A 22,546-nucleotide genomic window follows, 5' to 3' on the forward strand; every position below is an offset into this window, starting at 1 on the left:
ATTCTGCACCTCGGGAATTGAATGATAAATACACTGTGTGCATGGACACACAAACACACATGGCTGCTGCTTACGTGTTTGTGTGTATTGACGCAAATGCTCGAGGCAGCCATACTAGGGGAGTAATGTGTAATTTAGTTTGGTGACTGTTGCTTTTCTTGAACATCTAACATTCAGCGAGACAGAGAAATGACACACTGACATTTACTAAAGATTCCAGACCGGACTCAAGATGTACCACGTTAATAAAAGACAGCCATTTCATCAATCAGATCAATGGAAAATGCTGTTGTGGTAACAGTGGCTCTGAACTCAGTGGTGTCAGCTCAGCATTGGATGTCGACAGCTTGCTTTGACTGGTGAGGAAGTCTGATGTTGAAGTTTAATTAAAACTGTCACTCCCTCCCAACTCTTCTTAGCTTATGTGCATCTCCACATCTTTGCAGTGCACAGAGGAGGTCTGCACACTGTTCGACTCCAAATAAATAGCCTGAGGAAGATTGTGTAGATCAAAACATTGCCTTGCAAAGAGATATAAATTATTTATTTGGAGCCGAACAGTGTGCAGACCTCCTTTGTGTCCTGCAGTGAAGTATATTTGATCCTGCACCTGAGTATTTTTGTCTGGATGTGCACACACTTGGTCCCTCACCTTTACATCTTTAACATGCCCAGACTTTCCTTTCCGAACATTTGAAGATCGAAAACATCAAAATGGTTACAAAAACACATGAACTAATTTTCTATGGACACGTTACATGAGGCAGCAGTGTAATGCCATTTCATATGACAATCATACTTGAGCATTATTTAAAAAAATCAACCTTTTCCTTTTCCACATTTCGGTGCAAGACCAGCATTTCAATTTTAGAATTTGTGTGTTTCATCATCCTTTTCCTCTGCACAGTCCAGATCCCTGCTGTGAAGAAGAGACATGTTGAATAGTATGATGACACCTTCAGACGAACAACCATAAAAGTGCTTCTTTTGTGTGTGTCAGCAGCAGTGTGAACATCATACATCACCTGAAAGTACAAACTGTACAGTCTGAATCCATAGATACACACCACAGTATGCGGTACAGTGTCCAGATAATAATAAGGGAAAATACCATTTAACTGAAGGATTACAAGTCAGCGCATTGAATGTCTGCACACACTCGGCTCAGCTGCTCTCCTGTTTAATGTAGTGAGCTGCATCTCAGAGTCCCACTTTCCCCTTAAGTATCTTTACTTATTAAATTTGGTATGATGGGGTAATTTTAATTTTTGAATTTACAGTGGTGTAATATTGTGTATCATTAGAATAATGACCTCTCCATTTCCAAACACTGCATCAGCAAACATTTTATATCCGCACTGTAGTCTGGAAATCACATCAAAACAGGAAATACATGTTTTAATTTGTCCATTCTGCAAGCCTCAAATGAGACAAATATTCATGTAGATGAAGTTTAATGTGACTCCACCTGGAGGCTACATTGCAGCTGATGTGTACCTCATCAGAATATGTAACCACACACTGGGTCTCAGGCAGCCACGCCTGCAAAGATAGTTAAGTCAAGTCAATTTCATTTGTATATCCCAATATCACAAGTGACAAATTTGCCTCGACGGGCTTTAAATTTGTAAAAATTCCCCCCCCAAAAAATTTTACTGGGAAAAAATGGAGGAGCAACAGAGGAGGAATCCCTCTCCCAGGACAGACGGACATGTAATAGATGGATTACAGAAAAGACCAACATAAAAAAGGACAGTATGGACACTCAGGATGATAAAAATAATAGATAAATGGTAAACATACATGAAGAATAGATCGTTTAACCACTGAGGTTGAACTCCAGGTGTCGACGGCACGAGCTGTGACTGGTCAACATGGTCTGTTTGTGTTTTCTCCTGCAGTTTCTGATGCCAGTTGTTGATAATGAAGAAAAGGCAAGGCAAGGCAGTTATATTCATGAAGCACGTTTCATAAGCAGAGCCAGGTTGAAGGTGCTGACAACACAATATTCAATTTGAAGTTGAAACAATACAATTCAAAAGCGCAAAATAAGAAAAGATTTTTTAAAAAAGGAAAAGAAAGAGCATAAATAAATGAAAATATTTCAAATTGTAATAATGATACACTGATAACAAGACCTTGGGTTGTAAAAACATTTAGGTAAACGTGCTATAAGGTTTTCGGTTTGGATTTAAAGATATGATCATCAAGCAAGTTACAGAAAGAGTTAATAATGTTCCCCTTCTCAGGCGCACACATCTAGAAAAGCCGTCTCCACAGCAAACCTTGTCTTCACCACAACTGCTGCTCTCTGTTACAATGAATGAATTAACATAAATATGGCAGTTGCACAGAAACAGTCTCTTATTGAGTCATGAGACACTAGAAGTTACCTGGATTGATTTCCAGTTCTATACGTGTGTCACAAAGTAAATAAAAGAATGTTATATGGCCTGATTGTATATGATACATCTGTCTAGCATTGCAGACTTGCGGTGGCGCCATCGATAGGTGAAATCCAATGCTGAACTGAATCAGTCAAAACTTACGACATAGGCATCTGACATTACAGTAGACTGACAGTAACCCAAATTGTGTTGGCATCATCAAAGAATAAAAAAAATCTGATATGATATGTTTTTGCCTTTGATAGTTGTCAGTGAAGAGAGGTGGGAAATGTGTTGTCGCAGTTCACTTTAGGACCCAAAATGCAAACACAACCAGGAAACAGGGAATGGTTAAAGGAAGTTTATTGTAGTTTTAAGAAGTGAAGCTGAAGACTTGAATAAAATGATGGCTGACGTGGGCTGGGAATGGCAAAGCAGAGCAGTCCAAAGCCAAAGGCAGAAGACTAGAACGAGGCTGGACATGGCAGGTTATGGTTGAGGCAAAGTATCAAAAAACTAGACGCTGGCCTAGATGTCTGTACAACGGCGGCAACTGAACATCTCAGAGTCTGGATGTCTGAGTTGGGCTTTAATACTGCAGTGGCTTGATTGTAGATGTGGTACAGGTGTGCAGGTGTGCAGCTGCTGGCACTCAGGAGGATTGGCAGGAGGAGGGAACCAGAAGGCCACGCCCAGCAAACACACAGAGACAGACTGAGAGGCCGTTTACACATTTTGCCCTCTATTTTCATAAACGGACATTTCACCGTCTCCGTTTTCAAAAAGATCTTCATTTACACTTACCTGTGTATATATACACAAGAGCATGCCAAACCTGTAGGTGGCAGTGTAACGAGAAGCTCAAGCCTTCCAGGTATCCATTGTCACCATAGCAACAAAGGTCGCACATTTGACACAGGCGCAAGTTCCGGTGCATACTGTGACGTCGGCTGCCTGTAACTCCGTTTATCTCCGTTTATCTCAGTTTACATGCAAACACACAACCGGAGTTTTCCAAAATCTCCACTCTGGCCGGAGTTTTTAGAAAGACTTGTTTTCAGAGGAGATGAGCTGACAACAAAATCTGACATTACTGCTGATGTTTTGGACAGATGAAAGGTTTTCTCCATCAAAAGATGATTGTAGCTGGGCTAAAAATATCTCACTGTGACATTGTATCATCTATGTTTGGCTCACTGTCCACAGGATTAGTGCTTCAGAGTGGATTTCCTTTAAAGTCTACTGTATATTAATTTCCTTTTCAGCTGCGCTCACTGAAAACAAGCACTCACATGCTCAGTCAAATATATTCAGATGTCAGTCGGCCGTCTTCAAAGGTCATTTTTAGGAATTAAATCTGACAGAGGAGTACTAATCAAACAGTGCACATATTTATCTTGTCCAATTAGGCAACATTATCTGTGAACACTCTTAATCAGATTGTTTACATCCATTTGTAGGATGTAGAATAACCTGCACCCGGGCGTGCGTCCTTCTCTGTCACACCGTGACAAGTCTCTGTATCTGAGATGCCACAAAGCTCATCAACAATTCATGAACTGTTTCCACACCTATCAACAAGGTGAGGGGAGGTTTAAACACTCAGCATTCTTGGGGTTTTTTCACTATGCTCATTGCAAATGTGATTAAGCCGCGGATGGATGCAGTAAAGAGGTGGAAATGGTGATAGAGGGAGGGATGAAATGGTGACAGCACTAAGGAGAGGTTTTCCAATATACACTCAACATCTCAAGTGTCCAGACAGTGCAGAGACTCGTGATGTGCATGCAGAGGAGTTGGTTGTTTTTATGTTTGCTGGAGTAACGCTGACTGACACTATCAACAGTTATATATAATGTGTTGCTAGTTGAGCTGCAGGACACTCAGCCCACGACAAACCAGACCGTCCTCCCAAAAAAAAAGATGGTATTTGTCAGCTGTGCAACCAGCTTACTAAGACTCATATTTACATTTATTGCCAGGCAGGACCTCTAGTCGCCACACTAATTGACACGGGAGCAAAAGAGGAAGTCAGGTGGTGACAGACCATGGGATGAAGATAATGTGAATCACTTGCTGTGGCCTTTTTCTTCTACTTTCCCTTTTCCCTTTCTTTCCTCTCTTCTCCACAAACGTGCATGGAAACTGGCTGCACTAAAAACAAGACCGTCTTTTCAAATGCCAGTAAAACTCATCCTGTCACTAGGCTCGTGGTGATATAACATCTGCAGCACCCTGAGTGCTTATTACTGTCGACCAATTAGACCAGGATGTGTTGCTCATAGTTCTCCGAGACTTCTATTGTGATGTTGATGTGGTGTTAACTTCTCTCTCCCTCTGAGCAGCATGGCTCCTTGTTCTCACCATGTCTTGACAAAGAGGAAGTGTTCATAAGAGGATAATTGGGCCCCTGACACTTTTCTCAGGCTGCACTGTGAAGAAACTCATTTTGCTTCTCTGTAGGCGCACTCGAGATTTCCTTAAATGTGCTTCCAAAGCCGCAGGGACTGTACGACTTCTGCATCGTGTTCACGAGCCATCAGCACACTGCCATAACTCTAGCTTCCTTCTGCTTTGCCTCTGCACGCTATATGGTGACACAGCAGCACAACAAACTGGGACACAAGAAATATAGAGCGTACTGTAGACAATCACCACACTGTTCATAAACTCTGGAAAGCAGATGCGTAGTTTTCCATCTTGCTTGTAGATGAGTAGAACGTGCCAATCTTTCAACAGATGGCAAAGGGCAGACTCAAAACAACTTAGAGGTTTGGCAGAGAGAAGGCCTCTGTTTAAAAGTTCTGCCTCTGATCTGATGATATAAACATCCACCTCCTCTGGCCCGGCCTCCTCTTCTGTCTGCGTGAGAGACAGTAACAGTGGCTATGTTTTTGTTTTTGTGTGGCACCATGCCATCCACCTTGCAAAGCCTTTTTAGATGGACTCTGGGGAGCTTTTAAAACAGCCGGGCGAGACATCTCACTAAACCATGTTATTTATGACTCCTTTTTTGCAAGTCACTCAGGGCTATATTTGCTGCTAGTAGGAGATTGGAATTTCCTATCATGTGCTGTTGTAAGTAACTGTAAGCAGCCAAAGTGCATCTTGAACGCACCGAATGTAGATTGTGTCAAGTAATGGACATAGCAACCATGACATCACCCACTGGTCTGTGGACTACGTTATGAAGCCTTGGGATTGACTCACTTCTGGTGCCAGCCTCAAGTGGCCATTTAAGAAACTGCAGTTTTTGACACCCCCGTGCTGGCTTCATTTTTCAGCCCCAGATGTTGCCACTTGGCACCGGCACATGACGCTCGGCATAAGTTCAATCAGGAAGATTTTCTTTATGCTATATCCTTTCACAGTTCTCTCTCTCTATCCCACTCCCACCACTTCCACCAATCAGCTGACTATGGGTGTTCCCTCTCCTGGTTAGCCAATCAAACTTTGCCATGATCTCCTTCAGCCATTCATGTTGCTGCTGCCAAACTTTAAATCTCTTCTCCTCTCTGCTCCTGTCAGCTGTCATTTTATAGGCAGAATCGTCATTCGTCCTCACATCCAGATCCTCAGCTCCTTCCTCATCACATCTCATCACCACCATTACTACCACCACCACTGCCTAGACTCCATAAGGGGCGTTCTCTAATTTACTACATCTTCACCACCCTCCTGGAATAGATGATATCACGGTGGGGTCTAATCGGCAATGATTTTTCACATTTCTCACACATCTTATCTTACTATATAATGATGAAAACTCTGTCTGTCTGTGGGTGTGTGTGTGGGTGTGTCTGACTTGGTCAATCCATGTGAAATTTGGCACAGTGGTAGAGGGTCATGGGAGGATGCAAATGAAGCAATATTACATCAGTTGGCCAAAGGGGGGCGCTATAGCAACCGATTGAAATTGCAAACTTTGAATGGGCATATCTCATGCCCGTATGTCGTAGAGACATGAAACTTTGCACAGAGATGCCTCTCCTCATGAGGAACACATTTGCCCCAAGAACCCATAACTTCCGGTTATAAAGATTTTCTGCCATTATGAATTTTTGAAAAACACTTCAAATGGATCTCTTCCTAGGAAGTTTGAGTGGTCTGCATGAAACTGGGTGAACATAATCTAGGGACCAATATCTAAAGTTCCCTCTTGGCAAAAGTTGGAAAACTTACTAAAACTGAGCTTCTGTAAGGCAATGACTTTAACTATCTGCCTTTCAACGTGATACCTCAACTACTAATGTACAGTTTTAGCCCACTAACTATCCCACTATTGGCAATAGTACTACTGTACTTTCAATAAAGCAATCGTACTATCAAATTCACAAAAACTCAGTTGACTATTTAATCTGCAATTTCCTATGACCTGTATCCCAAACACACACCATGTGAAACTGTACATGGGCAACTGTGCACTCAGTGGGTATGGACTAGTATATAAATATTCTTGTCTTTCAGAACAAGTCTCTCCTGACTGAAATAAAAAAGAGCACAAAAGTTTGTATATGTGTGCTTAGAAAGAGAGATAAGTAGGATTTAGATGTCTAGAGTTACTGCTTTAGTGATGATACTAACTGGAGATTTAGTGCACAGTTTTTTACCATCAGCTTCCCCATGTATCGTTAAATGGTCAGTTCACCCATCCAGACAGTTTAACGTCCATGTGTCCTGCTTTTTCAGATATCTGTCTCCAAGATTTCTGTCACCACCTCAAAACTATTGACAAGCTAGTAGCCTCTTCTTACTTCTTTTTGTGGTTATTACATTTTAAGGTACATCATGCATGATTGTCATTTTATTGTCTGTAAACAAGCAAAAGTGAAAGTAAAAGCCAGTCCCCTTTGGTGTTTCACCTCACTTCATTTGCATTTTTTAAGCACTGTGCCTCATGGATGCCTGCTGCTTATTGTTTGGCACCTGCTACCTTTTTGTAAAGCCCAGTCTCACTTAAGTGCTACGGGGGTACACGTCCATAAACGTCCCCATCACAAAATTCATTCATCCTCTTGAGGGTCGCGGGGGGGCTGGAGCCTATCCCAGCTACATCGGGCGAGAGGCAGGGTACACCCTGGACAGGTCGCCAGACTATCGCAGGGCTGACACATAGAGACAAACAACCATTCACGCTCACATTCACACCTACGGACAATTTAGAGTTACCAATTAACCTAGTCCCCAATCTGCATGTCTTTGGACTGTGGGAGGAAGCCGGAGTGCCCGGAGAGAACCCACGCTGACACGGGGAGAACATGCAAACTCCGCACAGAAGGGCTCCCATGCCCGGGATCGAACCGGCAACCCTCTTGCTGTGAGGCGAGAGTGCTAACCACCACACCACCGTGCCACCCCCATCACAAAATATAAAATAAAAATGAGAAAATACAGGCAGACTGCAGAGTGTTTGCAGATAGGTACACTGCCTCACACTTCTAGTGGGTCATTAGTGATTTAATATAAGACATAAGTGAGATTATACGTTGTTTTTTTAAGGAAAATCCTGCATAGTCTGTCTTCAAACAGAGTCTTTGTAAACAGTTATTGTGAGGCAGACTACTTCCTGTAATCGTAGGTGTATTGATCCCTAGCTGTGTTGTCGTGTCAGGTAACGCCATCCCTTGTGCACCCTTTCAGTCTGACCTCTTTATATATCAGCCATGATGCACGCATCTGCCCACATGTGACTGCAGCAGCTGGTAAACACTGGAAATATGAGAAGCATGCAGTCTCTTGCAGGTAGACCTTCATCTGTACTTGTTCTCCTCGCAGTACGTCCGGTATGGGTGCAGCACATGAGTGACAGATTTGATTTAGCCTCCATTTTTCCTGTGAGTGTTTGCTGAGTATGCTTTGTTGAGTGCCTGGGGTTCTGATATTCAGAGGCAGAGATGATTTCTTTTTCCCCCTTTACCTGCACTTTTTTAATCAGGTCTGTTGATATGAATCAGTTGCCTTATGGTCAGGAGGTCATGCCTTTAACCTTTGTGCTGTTGTCCCCCACTATGAGACACAGGGGACTGAGAGTGAACGAGTTGGTTGAGCAGACGCTGGCTGTTCATAGGAATTATAATGTTCCACCCACCAGTGCTGCCAAGAAATAGAAAACACTATTCCCATGTCAGACATCAGCTCAGACAGATGGTTGTGTGAGGATGAGTGTGAAGCTAAATATCTCTGCCAGTGTCTCTCTGCTCCACTGGGGACACTCCATTGACTGTCTGGCAGATTAATTTAATTCCCACATGGGAAACTATGGGCATGAATGTCTTTAGCTACAATAAACACAATAAAATAACGATGGCTTTGTGTCTGCGCAGCTCTCAGAGGTCGATGATGTGTGTGAGATTTGTCTCAGAGGATAATGTGTGGAGTCTCGCTGACTGTGCTAATGATCTGCTGTGTTCAAGGATAATTAGTTCTGGCTATTCTGGCAGGTTTCAAAGGGATCAGGATACATTTGTTATTGTCTTACAAATAGTTGGGGCGTTTCCCAGTAACTGGGTCAAATCTGTTGTACACTGGCATCGCACTATTTTGAAGGTGTGAGTGAGGCTGCTATAGATACACCTACTGCACTGTGTTCTTGACTTTCCAATATGTAATGTAATATAATGAAATAAATACCACATAATTACATGCCATTGATTGATTATGATACACTGTTTACACCCTTAAAACAATATGAAAGCTTATATCTTTACACCACTGACTGGTATAGTATAATAATGGCTACAGTATCAGGTAGTGATCAATACACAGATTTCGGTTTCACAGCAGAGATGTTTAATAGACCTCTGCAGACATTCTGACACGTCACAGCAGTATTTTATAACAAAAATAACAAATGATTTCCAGGTATTAACACATGCCGGCCCACTGACATGGCTTAGAGCCATAATTCGTGTAATTAGTTACACCTGTGAGTCCTGTCATAACAAGTCAAAATGTGCCATATGCTTTGAAAATAACCCTGTCTCACAGAAATGTATATGAAGCTGATAAAAAGTCTGTATTTTTGATTTAGAGGTGAACTGTCCCTTTAGAGAAAGATTGCGCTCTTGGTTAAATAATCAAAAGGCCAACACTGACTCAAAGACATGACCTGTTATTTTTATTTAAAACCATGATCTTCCTGTAACCTTGACTAAGTGTCTTACAACATTTGAGTGGTACAGGAACACAGCGCTCTTTTAAATGACAAAATGTTGGCAGTGAACATATTTTCTGGCAGCAATTACGCTGCCTTCAGAACACATTATGCACAACAAATTAGTAGTACATGAATATAATTTCCAGGAGACAGGGTCAGTGAAAAAGCGTCTGTTCTACTCTCAGTTTTCAGGCTTGTGTAATCTGTCTTATCAACATCAGAGCACCACAAACATGTAGATGACCTGAGCTGACGTTGCAGGTGAGACAGTGTCACGTAGAGTCAATGACAAGAAGGTCAGACCTTGACTAGAAACCTGCTCAAGGCAAAGATGTTACAGTGTTTAATATCATAGTGGAAATGTGTCGTATTAAACACAACCCAAAACTTTATGTAAAAGCAAAGTAGCTGTAAATGTTTACCAGCTATAAAGCCTCTTACAGAATGTGAGATTTTAGCAGACTTATACATTTAGTGCAAGGTGCAATGTGCAACATGGATCTAATAAATTTGGGTGCGACATCAAGTTTGATGTATGCAGACTGTACGATGACAGTGCCTACTGAATCACAGGCCATGGCGTACGATGCAATAGCTTCCCATGCTGAGTGCCCAAGGATGCTGCACGGTCACATTATTAAATGACCTTAAATGACACACTGTGGTGTGTCTGTGTGTTTGCTAGCTGCTAGCTGTCTCACCTGGCATCCTTCTTTATGCGATCATGGTAAGAGCTGAAGGACATACAGGCAAGGCTTCTGCTGCCACAACGCGACAACTTTTTCCTCTTTACTGGAATCACATACATTTCTTTTAGTGTGTTCTGCCTCCATGGTGAGCTGCTATCTGTCTGTTTGTTTGGGTTTAGCGCCAGTGTGTCATTTCATGCTGCATTTTTATTGGTTGGTTAGTAGATGTAGGTCGTTACAGCAGTCACACAGCAGTGGTGTATGGTCGTTAGGATGGGCCCCAGTGCACGCTATTATGACGGGCCTGATAGTGTACGCTGTCTTGTACAAAAAAGATTTTTTTTTTTATTTACTGTTCTCATCCCAGTCTCTCTGTGGGCCCCCCACCTCACAGGCCCCAGTGCGACCGCACTGCCTGCACTGTCTATATTTACGCCCCTGTCACACAGTGAGATGTGAGAGGTCCTCTCATCCCAGGCTGTCTTTGAATGACCAAAGATATCGCCACATTTCTTTCATGATGGTCATCGTTTGGGACAGCCCAAAATCACACAGTGTATACCAGGCTTAAACAGGAATCCCTGAACTGGCAATACTTTATATTAACTACAGCTGTTGAGGCTCATATATTATCACAGTTGGTAAATTTTAAACTGTAAATGCAAAAAAAACCCTGTTTAATTTATCGTCTGCGGCCTCCAGTTGTGTTTGTTTTCATGAGATAACGCAAGAGACTTAAACACAATTCTTTGCTTTCTATGCCATCCACTCCCCTGGGAAATAATCTCAGTAAAAAGCAGAAACACTCTCCCACCTCCTGTCAACAATAATGGATGGTGCCCTTTTTTCAATAGAGTAATTTTGCCCCCAGAGGTGCTGTTTGACTGACGAGTTACAGATATTGTATTTTGCTCTCATATAATTGGTCGCCAATATGTGTGACATGAGCCAAAATCACTTTTTTGTGTGTGTGCGTGTGGGATTTGTGCAAACTGATACCAGTGTTGATATTTTCTAAATAAAGCTGCAAGCCACAGAAAGTTGGGTGACAGTTTTTGTGAACAGTAACAGAATTATTGTAGCATTTACCTCCTGTTTATCCTGATAAAAATATCACTCTCAAATCAATTTATTTTCAGTACTATCCTATAAACAGCCACTGTAACACTGACAACAAGCAAATATATAAATAGACTAAAATATAGTATATTATATTGCAGGTGAGGAATCATAATCATAACTCCACATACTCTGTAAGCAGATGGACTGGAGCAAGCTGGTGGATGAGTAACAGCTGTGAAATAGTCTCCTTTACGTCCTCACTGCCCTTATAGATGCTGACAGCTGACCCTCATTTCCACCTCAACCATATGGGATCATTTGGACTTCATCCAGTTAATCAATTTAATGTTTATTTCTATCGATCGCTTTGTTTTTTTGCTTTCTTTCTCTCACCTCTCTCTCTTCCCTCTTTCCTTTCCTCTCCTCATTCCTGCCTCTCGTACTTCATACAAAACCCTGAACTTGCAAGGTCGCATGTGGACTTGACATGTTTGTGTTAAATTCCCCTCTATATCATCTTATAACCTGCTGAGCTGTGCACTAAATCACAAGTTGTGTCAGCCGGGAGCAGCCAGTTAATGGGAGCCAAGGTTGGGGCACTTTGGCCTTGTTTTTACAGTGGTGATGAGGAGTGGAAAACACACCGTGCAAATCAATGTTGTTCTCCTCCTCTCTCTTGCAGTCTCAGCAGAAATGCATTGTGATCTTTGCCTTGGTGTGCTGCTTCGCCGTGCTGGTGGCGTTGATTTTCTCGGCGGTGGACATTTGGGGCGAGGACGAAGACGGGATCACTGAGGAGAACTGTAGCAGGAACTGCAGGTGAGAGCTGCAGACGCACAAACGCACAACATTTTCGTCACAATTTATGGTCTAGTGTGTGTTACTGGTGAGACATAAAATGTGAAGTCTAGTTTGAGTAACAGATCTGTAAATGTGAAGGATTCTCTGATGCCAAAACACTACACAGCAGTTTATATCACTGTGACACATGATTTTACATCTCAGATCAAATCACAGTGACCTGTCCTATCTTACTATGTAATGAAAAAAACTTTGTCTGTGTGTGTCTGTTCCACGTTTTTCTCCTCACTGACTTGGTCAATCCATGTGAAATTTGGCACAGTGGTAGAGGGTCATGGGAGGATGCCAATGAAGCAATATTACATCAATTGGCCAAAGGGGGGCGCTATAGCAACCGATTGAAATTGCAGACTTTGAACAGGCATATCTCATGCCCTGTATGTCGTAGAGACATGAAACTTTGCACAGAGATGCCTCTCCTCATGAGGAACACATTTGCCTCAAGAACCCATAACTTCCAATAATATAGATTTTCCACCATTTTGAATTTTTTGAAAAACACTTCAAATGGATCTCTTCCTAGGAAGTTTGAGCGATCTGCATGAAACTGGGTGAACATAATCTAGGGACCAATATCTAAAGTTCCCTCTTGGCAAAAGTTGGAAAACTTACTAAAACTGAGCTTCTATAAGGCAATGAATATTGTGGAGGGCGTGGCTCATCACATAAAGGTGTATAACATCTCAAGGGTTTCACTCATCACCACGCAACTTTGTAGGCATATGACCACACATAATCTGAGGGGACCCCTCTATTATTGACCCCATCAAACAAAATGGGGGCGCTAGAGAGCTCATTTCTTATCTAGGCCTAACCGCCATATCTATTTTTACTAAACTTGGTAGATATGATATTGGTAGGACGCCTCAAGGTGACTGGAGAAATTTAACTCTAATTGGCAACTGGGTGGCGCTATAACAACAGAAAAATGCTTAAAAATGTCTCAAATGCGACCGATCGCTGTGGCTCCCCCTGTGGACCAATGTTGTTGTTTTTTTTCTGAATTTTGGGTATGACTAAGTCATGATATTGTATGTTGTACTCAATGGTTATGGACTAGTGAGTATTATACTACTCACAATAATCTCAAACACCAGTGTATGGTAGCAGAACATATACAAATGTACAAAAAACACAACTAAACACAGAATAATTTTAAAAAAGAAAAAAAGAGAAAGTACAAACTATGACAAAGCATATCCAAACGGTTTCTTGGTTGTCCATTGTACCAGCGCATCCAAGATTAACTTTTTTGCTGCCCTACGTCGGTGCAGTTTCACAGCAGCCCTACGGAAGGGCTACTTATTGTGGTGGTGAATGCGAAAACGTGAATGGCCCTATCTGGAGCCAGTGTATGTAGATATAAATGCATCAGTCTAAGCTAAGAAAAACACTTTCAAAGAAAATATATCATATTCCATTTCTGCCAATATATCCCACATTTCCTTGAACCCATTTGTCTTCCCTTTGCCTTGCCCTCTGAGCATTAAGCCCCTCACTCATTCCATCAGCTTCCATTCCTGGAAGCCCTGATTGTATTTTAGCCTTAGTTTCAAACCATAAATCAATCCCAGTCAAACACACGATGCAATCCGGCAGGTCTAACCCACTGGCACAAGATAAAAACTGCAGTGTAGAAGCTGCAGGCCCTAAAGCATTGCTTGCATTAATTTAAAGAGAGTATTCTGTTTTCTCAAAGTAAAAAATGGTGCAAGCCAAGTAGCACCAATGTATAACAAATCTGTGTTCCCTCAGCCTTGGTTCTATTGTAGCCACCCCCGCTGCCTTAAAATGATTACCAGGCTTTTCTTAAAGTTACTTTGCACATAGTTTCTTCAGTCTGTTTAAGAGTATGGATCCCCAGACAAAAAGCCTAGAAACCACTGCAGTATGGTTTGGTGGTTCAGTGAGAAACTGGCTGATCAGCAGTCATTTTCTCTGATACAGCAGCCCCCTGCTCTCCACTTCCTACTGGTTCCCCTCCATTAGACTCTTATCATCCAATTTACCATTCAGCCTTGAATTACTTCCCTCTCGCTCTCTCTCTTTCTTTATGTGTGTCCGTCTACAGTCTCCCTCCTCTTCCCCAAATCAGCCATTTAACAACCTTTCAGCAAACTCAATCAGGCATCCCTCTCTTCCACTTAAGGCTGAAAGTGTAATCCGAACTTGTAAAGCTGAATTGGACCCCCCTCCTGCTCTGAAGGACACCTAAAGCTTCAGGGTAGAATGAGAGATGAATACGAGGCTGAGGGAGGGTTGATGAGTGAACTGGGTGGAGAGAGAAGAAGAAGAAAAGGATATCAGGGGTCTGAATGAGCGAGAGATGAGCTGATTCATCAGCTATTATCAGCTCGCTGTCTGTGATGACGGAAGGCTTTTCAGTCCAACTCCAAACAAAATTTCAGAAATGTGTGGTGCCATTTTTCCAGCTGTGCGCTGGTATTTATATCCCATAAGCCTAATGACAAAAATTTACTGTGGTGTGCATCATTTGAAAGATCTATAACGTGTGCAAGTGAAACATAATTGATGATTTCATGAAGTATTTTGCTCAAAGCGAGTTAAAGTACAGAACAGGAAAAGTGATTGATTACTGAGACTGATACTCATATAATGAGGTGCACTGAAGCTTGCTCATGCTCAGTTTAATTTCTAAAGGTGCCTGTAATTCATCAAAGGAAATGCAACTCCTTTTCAGACAGTTTTCAATTATCCAGAGTTTAACTAACAAATGAAATTCATGGCTGTTTCTTCTTCATAATCCAAATACAGCAGACTGATCCTCAGTCCTGCCTTGCCTTTCATTGTGAGCCTTTTAGCAGCCCAAATAATGACTCAGCAGCTTTTTGTTGTTTGTAATGTTGTAATTCAGACATGTCACACGCAGCTGGTTGTTTTGTTATGTAGATTTCCCTTTAATCTATTTTTGCCTGCATAATAAACAATGCTAATGCCTGGATTTCAGGGACAGGAGATGTGGAATGGTTTGCTGCTGTTGTGTATCTGCATTAAAAAAAACAACTAGTGCAGATAGATGACAATGATTGCTTCATTTTTTCTCTGACAGAACAAACATATAATCTAATTTATACTTCCCCTCTGAGGATAAAAAAAAACTCAGATGATTCGAGTAAAACATGATTCCTCTTAGAGCAGCGTGTGTTGTTTGGTTGTTGGAGCAAAGTGGTATCCTCTTATGTGATTGTATCCAAATGACAATCTGATGTATTCCTGATGTGTAACTGCCCCCTGTCAGACAGATGATAAGTAGGTTAGCATTGATCTACAGTTGCCTTGTGAAAGGGCAGAGACAATGCTTGGAAAACCAGACTTGCCATTTCCCCAAATTTTGTGCTACTGCAGAACTGGCAGGAGCAAACATAGCTTGGCATCTCTGAGATTCAGGGATCAGTGTGTCTGGAACAAAGAGGAATACAATATAGCCTTTAGTGTTGGGAAGGTTACTTTTGAAATGTAATAAGTTACAGATTACTAGTTACCCTGTTAAAAAAAAGGTAAAAAGTAAAGTAACTTTCTAAATTACTTTATTAAAGTAATGCCCATGGAGTCTAGATGGTGGTGGTGATAATGGTGGTGATGAGATAAGATGAAGAGGGAGCTGTGGATGTGGATGTGAAGAGAAGTGAGTTTTTGATGAGCTTGTCCCAGGCTCTGGATAAGATGACTGGAGGAGGGTTTGACTTTTCTGCCTAAAATGACAGCTGACAGGAGCAGACAGGAGAAGAGATTTAAAGTTTGGCAGCAGCAACATGAATGGCTGAAGGAGGTCGTGGCAAAGTTTGACTGGCTAACCAGGAGAGGGAACACCCATAGTCAGCTGATTGGTGGAAGAGGGATAGAGGGAGAATTGTGAATGGATATAGCATAAAGAAAGTCTTGAACTTATGCTGAGCTTCATGTGTTACACTAACGGTTACATTAACTTACCTGTAGGTGTTTCCTCAGGTTTGATTTGGAGCATTTTAATGTTGACAGCATTTCCACTGCTTGTAAAAAGAAAAGCTTCATGGTAGAGCCCTTTTTGACTTTGACACGAAAACACTGTTGAATTTCCAGCACTAAAATGCATTCTTGTACGAAGCAATGGCCACCGCCTTGGCATGGTCACCTGGTTGCAGTTTTGGCAGACTCCGATTGCTTAGAGCAATGCACATTGATTTGACTGGCAGACAAGAGGTGGTGCAAAGTCAAACTAGAACCATTCGAAAATTTGAGTGCATACTAGGACCAAATGAGTCTGTCTGGACGTAGTGAAAGCTCCTGGTAAGCCATCACACCCTTGATGGTGCTGCACTCAGACTGAATTTCTGGTAAAAAAAAAAAAAAAAAGATGCAAAGCAACAGATTGAATGTATGAATGTCTTATATTCAACATTTTACCAAAAAGAATATATTCATATGTAACCCTGCTGTAATCACCAAGTGGCAACCTCCAGTGATGCTGAAGTTCCAAAACCTGCAGTTCCTCTAATGGCCACTTGAGAAGAGAGGTGAATTTTTATATAACTTGCCTGTTGTGTGAGGGCGGGCCGCTTTGAGTGACAGGCTGTCTGCCGATAGTGTCCTCGGGTTCTCAGTCAGATCCACCCCTCGCTCCTCCACAGCTCGATCTTCTCATCCAAATCACCTCTGGCTCCAAAAAAAAAAACAAAACAAGATGGCAACAGCCAAAATGCAGAACTCAAGGCTTTTTATACAATCTATGGATGTAACTCCTTTGTCATCACAAACATTTTGATCAGTAACTGTACTTAATTACATATTTTTTCTCAGTAACTGTAATTGATCAACACTGTAACATTTATTTAGTAATTCAATTACATCACTCCATCATATGTGACTCCCGAATACTGCCTAAAGTGAGCTCTTAGGTGAGGCAAACTATTGGCCATGAGTCAAAATGTCAGGGACCACCCAAGACGGAAATTGTGACGGACACGGAACAATGCAATACACTAAGTGTTTGCGGCCTTCATTCATTTGCATAAACCACAGAAGATCATGGTTAAAGAAAGATCTCATTAAGAGGCTCAAGTTTCAGATAATTGATTGAAATCTACATACTAAGTGTGTTTACTCTGACAGCAATGTTCTGGTTGCGCCCGATGAAACATTGGACTTGACATTTACCTTTTAAAATGAACAGCATGCAGGGAGCAGTGCAGCAGCAGCTCCTGTGATACCCATATTAATGTCCTCGCTGCTGTACACTGAGGGCAGCTCGTGAGAGGGTGGATAATTTATATCAGGTGTCAGGGGCTCACACTGGCACCTCCCATGCTGTGTGCTACAGCTGGAACACAGGCATTTGCATGTGTAATTGGCTTATTTTTAAATACATCACCCTGATATGCTATTGTGATTTTTATGTGGTGGTTACAGTTTGTTAAACACGTAACTTGCCTTGGCCCTGACAGCTCTGCAATGGCGTGAAATATGTTCTGGTTTTCTGGAATAAAACATCAGGAGGGAGCTGAGTTTATCGTTTTGATCCAACTGTGCTCACCTACTGCACTGTGAAGATGGGAATCCATTTTCATTCAGAGAGTGAGGGATTTTACATTCAGACACTCTCTCTCTGTCTCGCTGTCTCATGTATGCACACACACACACACACACACACACACACACACACACAGTGAAGTTTACACCACTTAGGTATTGGCTGCTGGTGATGAATCACACCCATGAGTGTGCAGATGGGTTACAGTGGAGGGGGACCAACAGTGGACATCACAGACTGAATAAATCGAAGAATTCCTTGCAGGCAGAGACGACTCTCTTCCTGCTTCCTCCACTTTTAATACCAAAGCCTGTTTAAAATACACAGAACCACCATTCATCATATCTCAGAGCTATTACAGTGGTCTGTGAGGATTTCTTTCAAAATAAGATTACCACTCCTCCTCTTCTGTCTGTTTTCCATCAATCCTTTTTTCCTCACTGTGAGGTGTTTACTGTTGCTGACCTAGTTTTGCTGTCTCTACAGAACAAAGGAGAAGACTACGCTGTGTGATGTGAATGTTAATCTTTTCTATAATTTTATCATTGCCTGCTGTATCGGTTCCTTTGTGCCAAGTTACACTCCTCTGTGCAATTCACTCAATCATGGAGTCCTCAAGCTCTGCAGCTGACAAATTGGAAGAAAGTCTACCCTCAGCAACATATGAGCCAACTTTACTTTTTTGTGATTCATCCAAAATCTGCTTCACATAAAGGGACAGTTAACCCCATTAAAAAATACACATTTTTCCTCCTATCTGGAGTGTCAGTCAATCTAGGTTGTTTTGATTTGAGTTGGCCTGCATCAGAGATATTGGGAGAGTGTGCCCTCTTGAATATAATAAAACTAGATGGCACTCGACGTGTGGTGCTCAAAGTGGCGGTGTGGTGGTGCTAAAATATAAATGTGAAAAACTCAGCAGCAATTTCTCTTTCCAGAAATCCAGAAATCTCACTCCCAGCTCCTCAAATACTGGCGTTTGGTCAGTGGCCCTTGGTGTCAGACACCAATGCACTGAGGCACCTTTTAGCGAGGGCATGAGACACCATGGGCGCCAGCATTTTTTGACAGTCCAGGCAGACTACTCAAAGCAAGAAAATCCACATAGGGAGGGTGAGAGAAGAGGTGGATGGATCAAAGAAACTCCAGACTTTCACCCAGGATCCTGCAGTTCATGTCCCATGTGAAACAAAAAGTCAATGGAGACAAGTTGGGAGTGAGAAATCTTGATGCCGTTATTCAAGATGATCCACAGATCTTGTTGTGTGCAGTTCCATGTAGGAACTATTTTCTTTCCTCAGGACTACACCCGCCAACTGTATCACCACACAGAAGGAAACGTGCATCTACTGCTAGCTCACCTAGCATCACGCCATTAATGTTAACATCTTGTGCTGTCACAAGCGTGATCCTCGCATCCATGAGTAGATGCATGATTCCCCCAGCGTATAGATACAGTTGTAGTTTGTTCAAAAGAAAATAGTTCCCTACATTAAACTACTCACAACAAGGTCTGTGACCCGTTCCTGCTCCGCAAACACTTGCAACCATTCCTGGGCTTCCCCAATTTTCATCGGCGTTTCACACACAGCTGCAGCACTGTGGCCGCTGCCCTCACCACGCTGACTTCATTGAAGGTGCCGTTCCACTGGACCCCAGCAGCTGACAAAGTACGCAAAGTCCAAGTATGTGACCCTGAGCGGCAATTTGTGGTGGAGGTTGACGCATCAGATCTGGGGTGTGAGCCATCTTGTCCCAGCGTGCAGCCGCTGACCAGGAGCTTCATCTCTTCCTGGTTGCCACCTGCTGAAAAAAAAATATGACTAGAAAGAGACATTGTTGTTGTCTGTTTTCAAATATTTGGTATTAATATATCTGCAAATACAGCAGCAACTCACTCCAAAACAATCTACGTTGATAAATAGCAATACAGGTAAGAGGAAAAATATGTCTTTGATTTTGTTGTGAACTGTCCCTTTAACATATCGTCATTTTCTTAAGGAGAATTCAGCACGTTATGATCACAGAGGGTGTCACAGAGTCCTACAGTTTGACCCTTGGCCTCTTTCCAAAACCTGACTTGGCTTTACTTTAGCCGAGAATACATTTTCGAGCTGCAGGCTGGCAACTGGCCTCTCAATGTGATGCCAGTACATTATCACCTGCAGCACATGCTCTCACCAGCATGCCCTTGAGTAAACCACTTGATAGACCCAAGCTGTCACACTTTAGCTGACCCCGTGCTCTGATGGGCCGAGTGCTAAAATGCATTTGGTATTACAGAGCTGTCACCAGGGAGTCCACTGGCACAAACCTCATGGGTTTTCTACCAGAAATTTGTCAAAAGAAATATGCACAAATAGGACTTAATATGATAAATGGGAAATCAAAAGGGGGAAAGGGATTGTTTACTTGAAAACAACCTGATCAATACTATATCAAAAACAGATTTTAACAGCTAGAGGACCAATCAATAAACAACTTCAACAAAAACTCCTACACTATGAGCTAATTATAAATCTGAACCAATCAATAGTGTCATATTAATAATGGATCGCATGACAATGAGCAAGGGGTCACTCATAGTGACAAATCCACAGAAAATTATCACCCAAGTCAGCAGCTCTCAGTTCTCTGGAGCATTTTCTTTTTTTTATTTTCTGCCCATTGTCTTGTTTTTTTGGCCCACGCCTTTACTGTTTTACCTCACTCTGACTACTCTTCAGTATTGTTTCTTGCAGCAGCAAAGCATCAAACTGCATGCAGAGTTGGTGGAAACCAAAAAAGGAGCTAAAATGAGAGTAAATATTGGACTTACATTTATCAGGTGTTGAAACACATGACTCCAAATCATTTAGAGTGTTGCAGAGTATTCTGGGGGATGTGTAAATAGGCAGCTGTTTGCATATATGTTCAGTTTTTTAACTTTACAAGGTGATAATTTCAGTGTTGTGTTTACAGCTTGCTCTCCTGCCCCTGACTGACCAGAGAAATAAATAAATTAACATTGCTTGAAGATTATATTGAAGGGATAGTTTGGATCTTTTGAAGTGGGGTTGTACAGTATGAGGTGCTTTTCTATATAGTCAGTGTATTATATACAGTAGATGTTTGTGGGCAAGCCCCCACTTGGAGAAGCAGACAGGAGTAACATCACAGAAGCAAAACAATGTAGGCTGTGGACAGTGGGAGCAACAAAATGTATTTTAGCCATCTAAAAAAGTCTCACCTAATAGAATCCATATTAGTGTAAGTGTACGCTATACTGAGACAGCTCTGCAGCAGACGGCCTCTTCCAACAGAGAAGCTGTCAACAGCTTTAGTTTCCCATCTATGCTCTTGTCAATGCCACCTCACTTCTTTGAGAAAAACAACCACTTTAGCCTGCTGAACACAGGAGCTGCTGGTCTACAGCTGCTTCTGTGTTCAGCCGTGTTAAATGACTGTTTTTCAGTCAGGACCACTTTGTCAAAAATAGTCTTTATTTACTTGCACAAGTTATATTACATTTGGCGGTATGGTTCTGTTCTGGGACCCCCTGCTTTTCCACGCGCTTGCGTAGAAAGCCTGAGGCAGGAAGAGCACACCTTCCTGCCCTTCATGAGCCATCATGAACGGCTATAGCAGGGAGCGCAGCAGTGAAACAAACCCAGATAGAGCAGAGAAAAGAGCATGACAGGAGGAGCTGGGGTGGAGGTGGGTTGCGATTACCGGCAGAGGAAGCAGCAAAAGGGGGCCAGGCTAGAGCTGTTTAAATAGCGCGCTCTGAATGCAATTTTCCAATAGGAGCAAAGGGACAGTCAGCTGAGCCATCAGCTGATTGAGGATTGCTTGCTTGTCGTTAACGGCTAATTTAGAGCTTGACGTCGTGGCCTGCCAGAACTAACGCTACGCTTGATTTCTTAATGGAGTCTGGCCTTGAAGAGAGCAATATAACAGCTTCAGTTCCCTGTTGCAAATCGCTGTCTGACAGGAAGTTAAAACAGTGAAAATTATATTCATATAACATATAACTGTCAAGCACGAACTGGAGATGGACTCACAAACTTGGATAAAAGTTCAAGGTCTTTAATGGGGCTCATGTCGGTACACAGGTGATCAGTTACACAGGCAAAGGTATCCAATACGACAGGCAAAAAGGGGGGTTAAAAGGTCAACAACACACTCAGAAGGAACTCCAGGGAAACACTGGATCTCTCTCAAAAGTAAAGACGATCTGGCAACAAAGGAGGAGAAGACAGGGACTTAAACAAACTATACAAGGAAGACAGTAGCCCTTTTTAGATAGGCAATGGGGGGCGTGAGCAAGTAACAAAACCTGTAGCTCAGCGTGTGACGTAGACAGTGACGTACTCTGAGGGAAGCCGCGGCTGGTCAGTCCTTTGGCGATTCTCTCATAAGTCGGCCCGTCCTTCACCGTCCCCGTCATCTGATGACGGATATTCATTACTGATATCTACAACATAATTTTGCAGAGTCAAAACTCTTATTCAAGATATCTGTAATTAGATTTTGCCTAGTCGAAACTCTAATTACAGATATCTGTAATTCAGTTTTGACTAGTAAGATTCAAACTATTTTTGCCGTTCATGTGTATGGGGTTTGTCATTATAGATATCTCCAATGTAGTTGTGGATATATGCAATTGTTATTGCGGATATCTGCAACTGAATTGTGGATATCTGTAATTCCAGTTTGAGATATCTACAATTTAATTTTGACTAGTCATAATTCAAGTTCAAGATATCTTTAATTATCATCAATTGAAGATATCTACATGGTCCTTTCTAGATATCTTGAATTGAGTTTCAGATAGTCAGAATGACGTTGTAGATATCTGTAACTGAATTATGACTAGTCAAAA

The 22,546-nt window shown here is 42.0% G+C and overlaps 1 protein-coding gene across 2 annotated transcripts in view; it reads left to right on the forward strand.

Annotated features, from left to right (window-relative positions):
• Positions 1–22,546, forward strand: part of LOC125904096 (inactive phospholipase D5-like) — a 91,801-nt gene that overhangs the window by 50,346 nt on the left and 18,909 nt on the right. For both annotated transcript variants that reach the window (XM_049601387.1, XM_049601388.1), the window contains exon 2: positions 11,977–12,113. In XM_049601387.1, coding sequence (XP_049457344.1) covers positions 11,977–12,113 — 137 coding nt within the window. The remainder of the gene's footprint in view (positions 1–11,976; positions 12,114–22,546) is intronic.

This window comes from Epinephelus fuscoguttatus, linkage group LG16, assembly GCF_011397635.1.
Source record: "Epinephelus fuscoguttatus linkage group LG16, E.fuscoguttatus.final_Chr_v1".
Lineage (NCBI taxonomy): Eukaryota > Metazoa > Chordata > Actinopteri > Perciformes > Serranidae > Epinephelus > Epinephelus fuscoguttatus.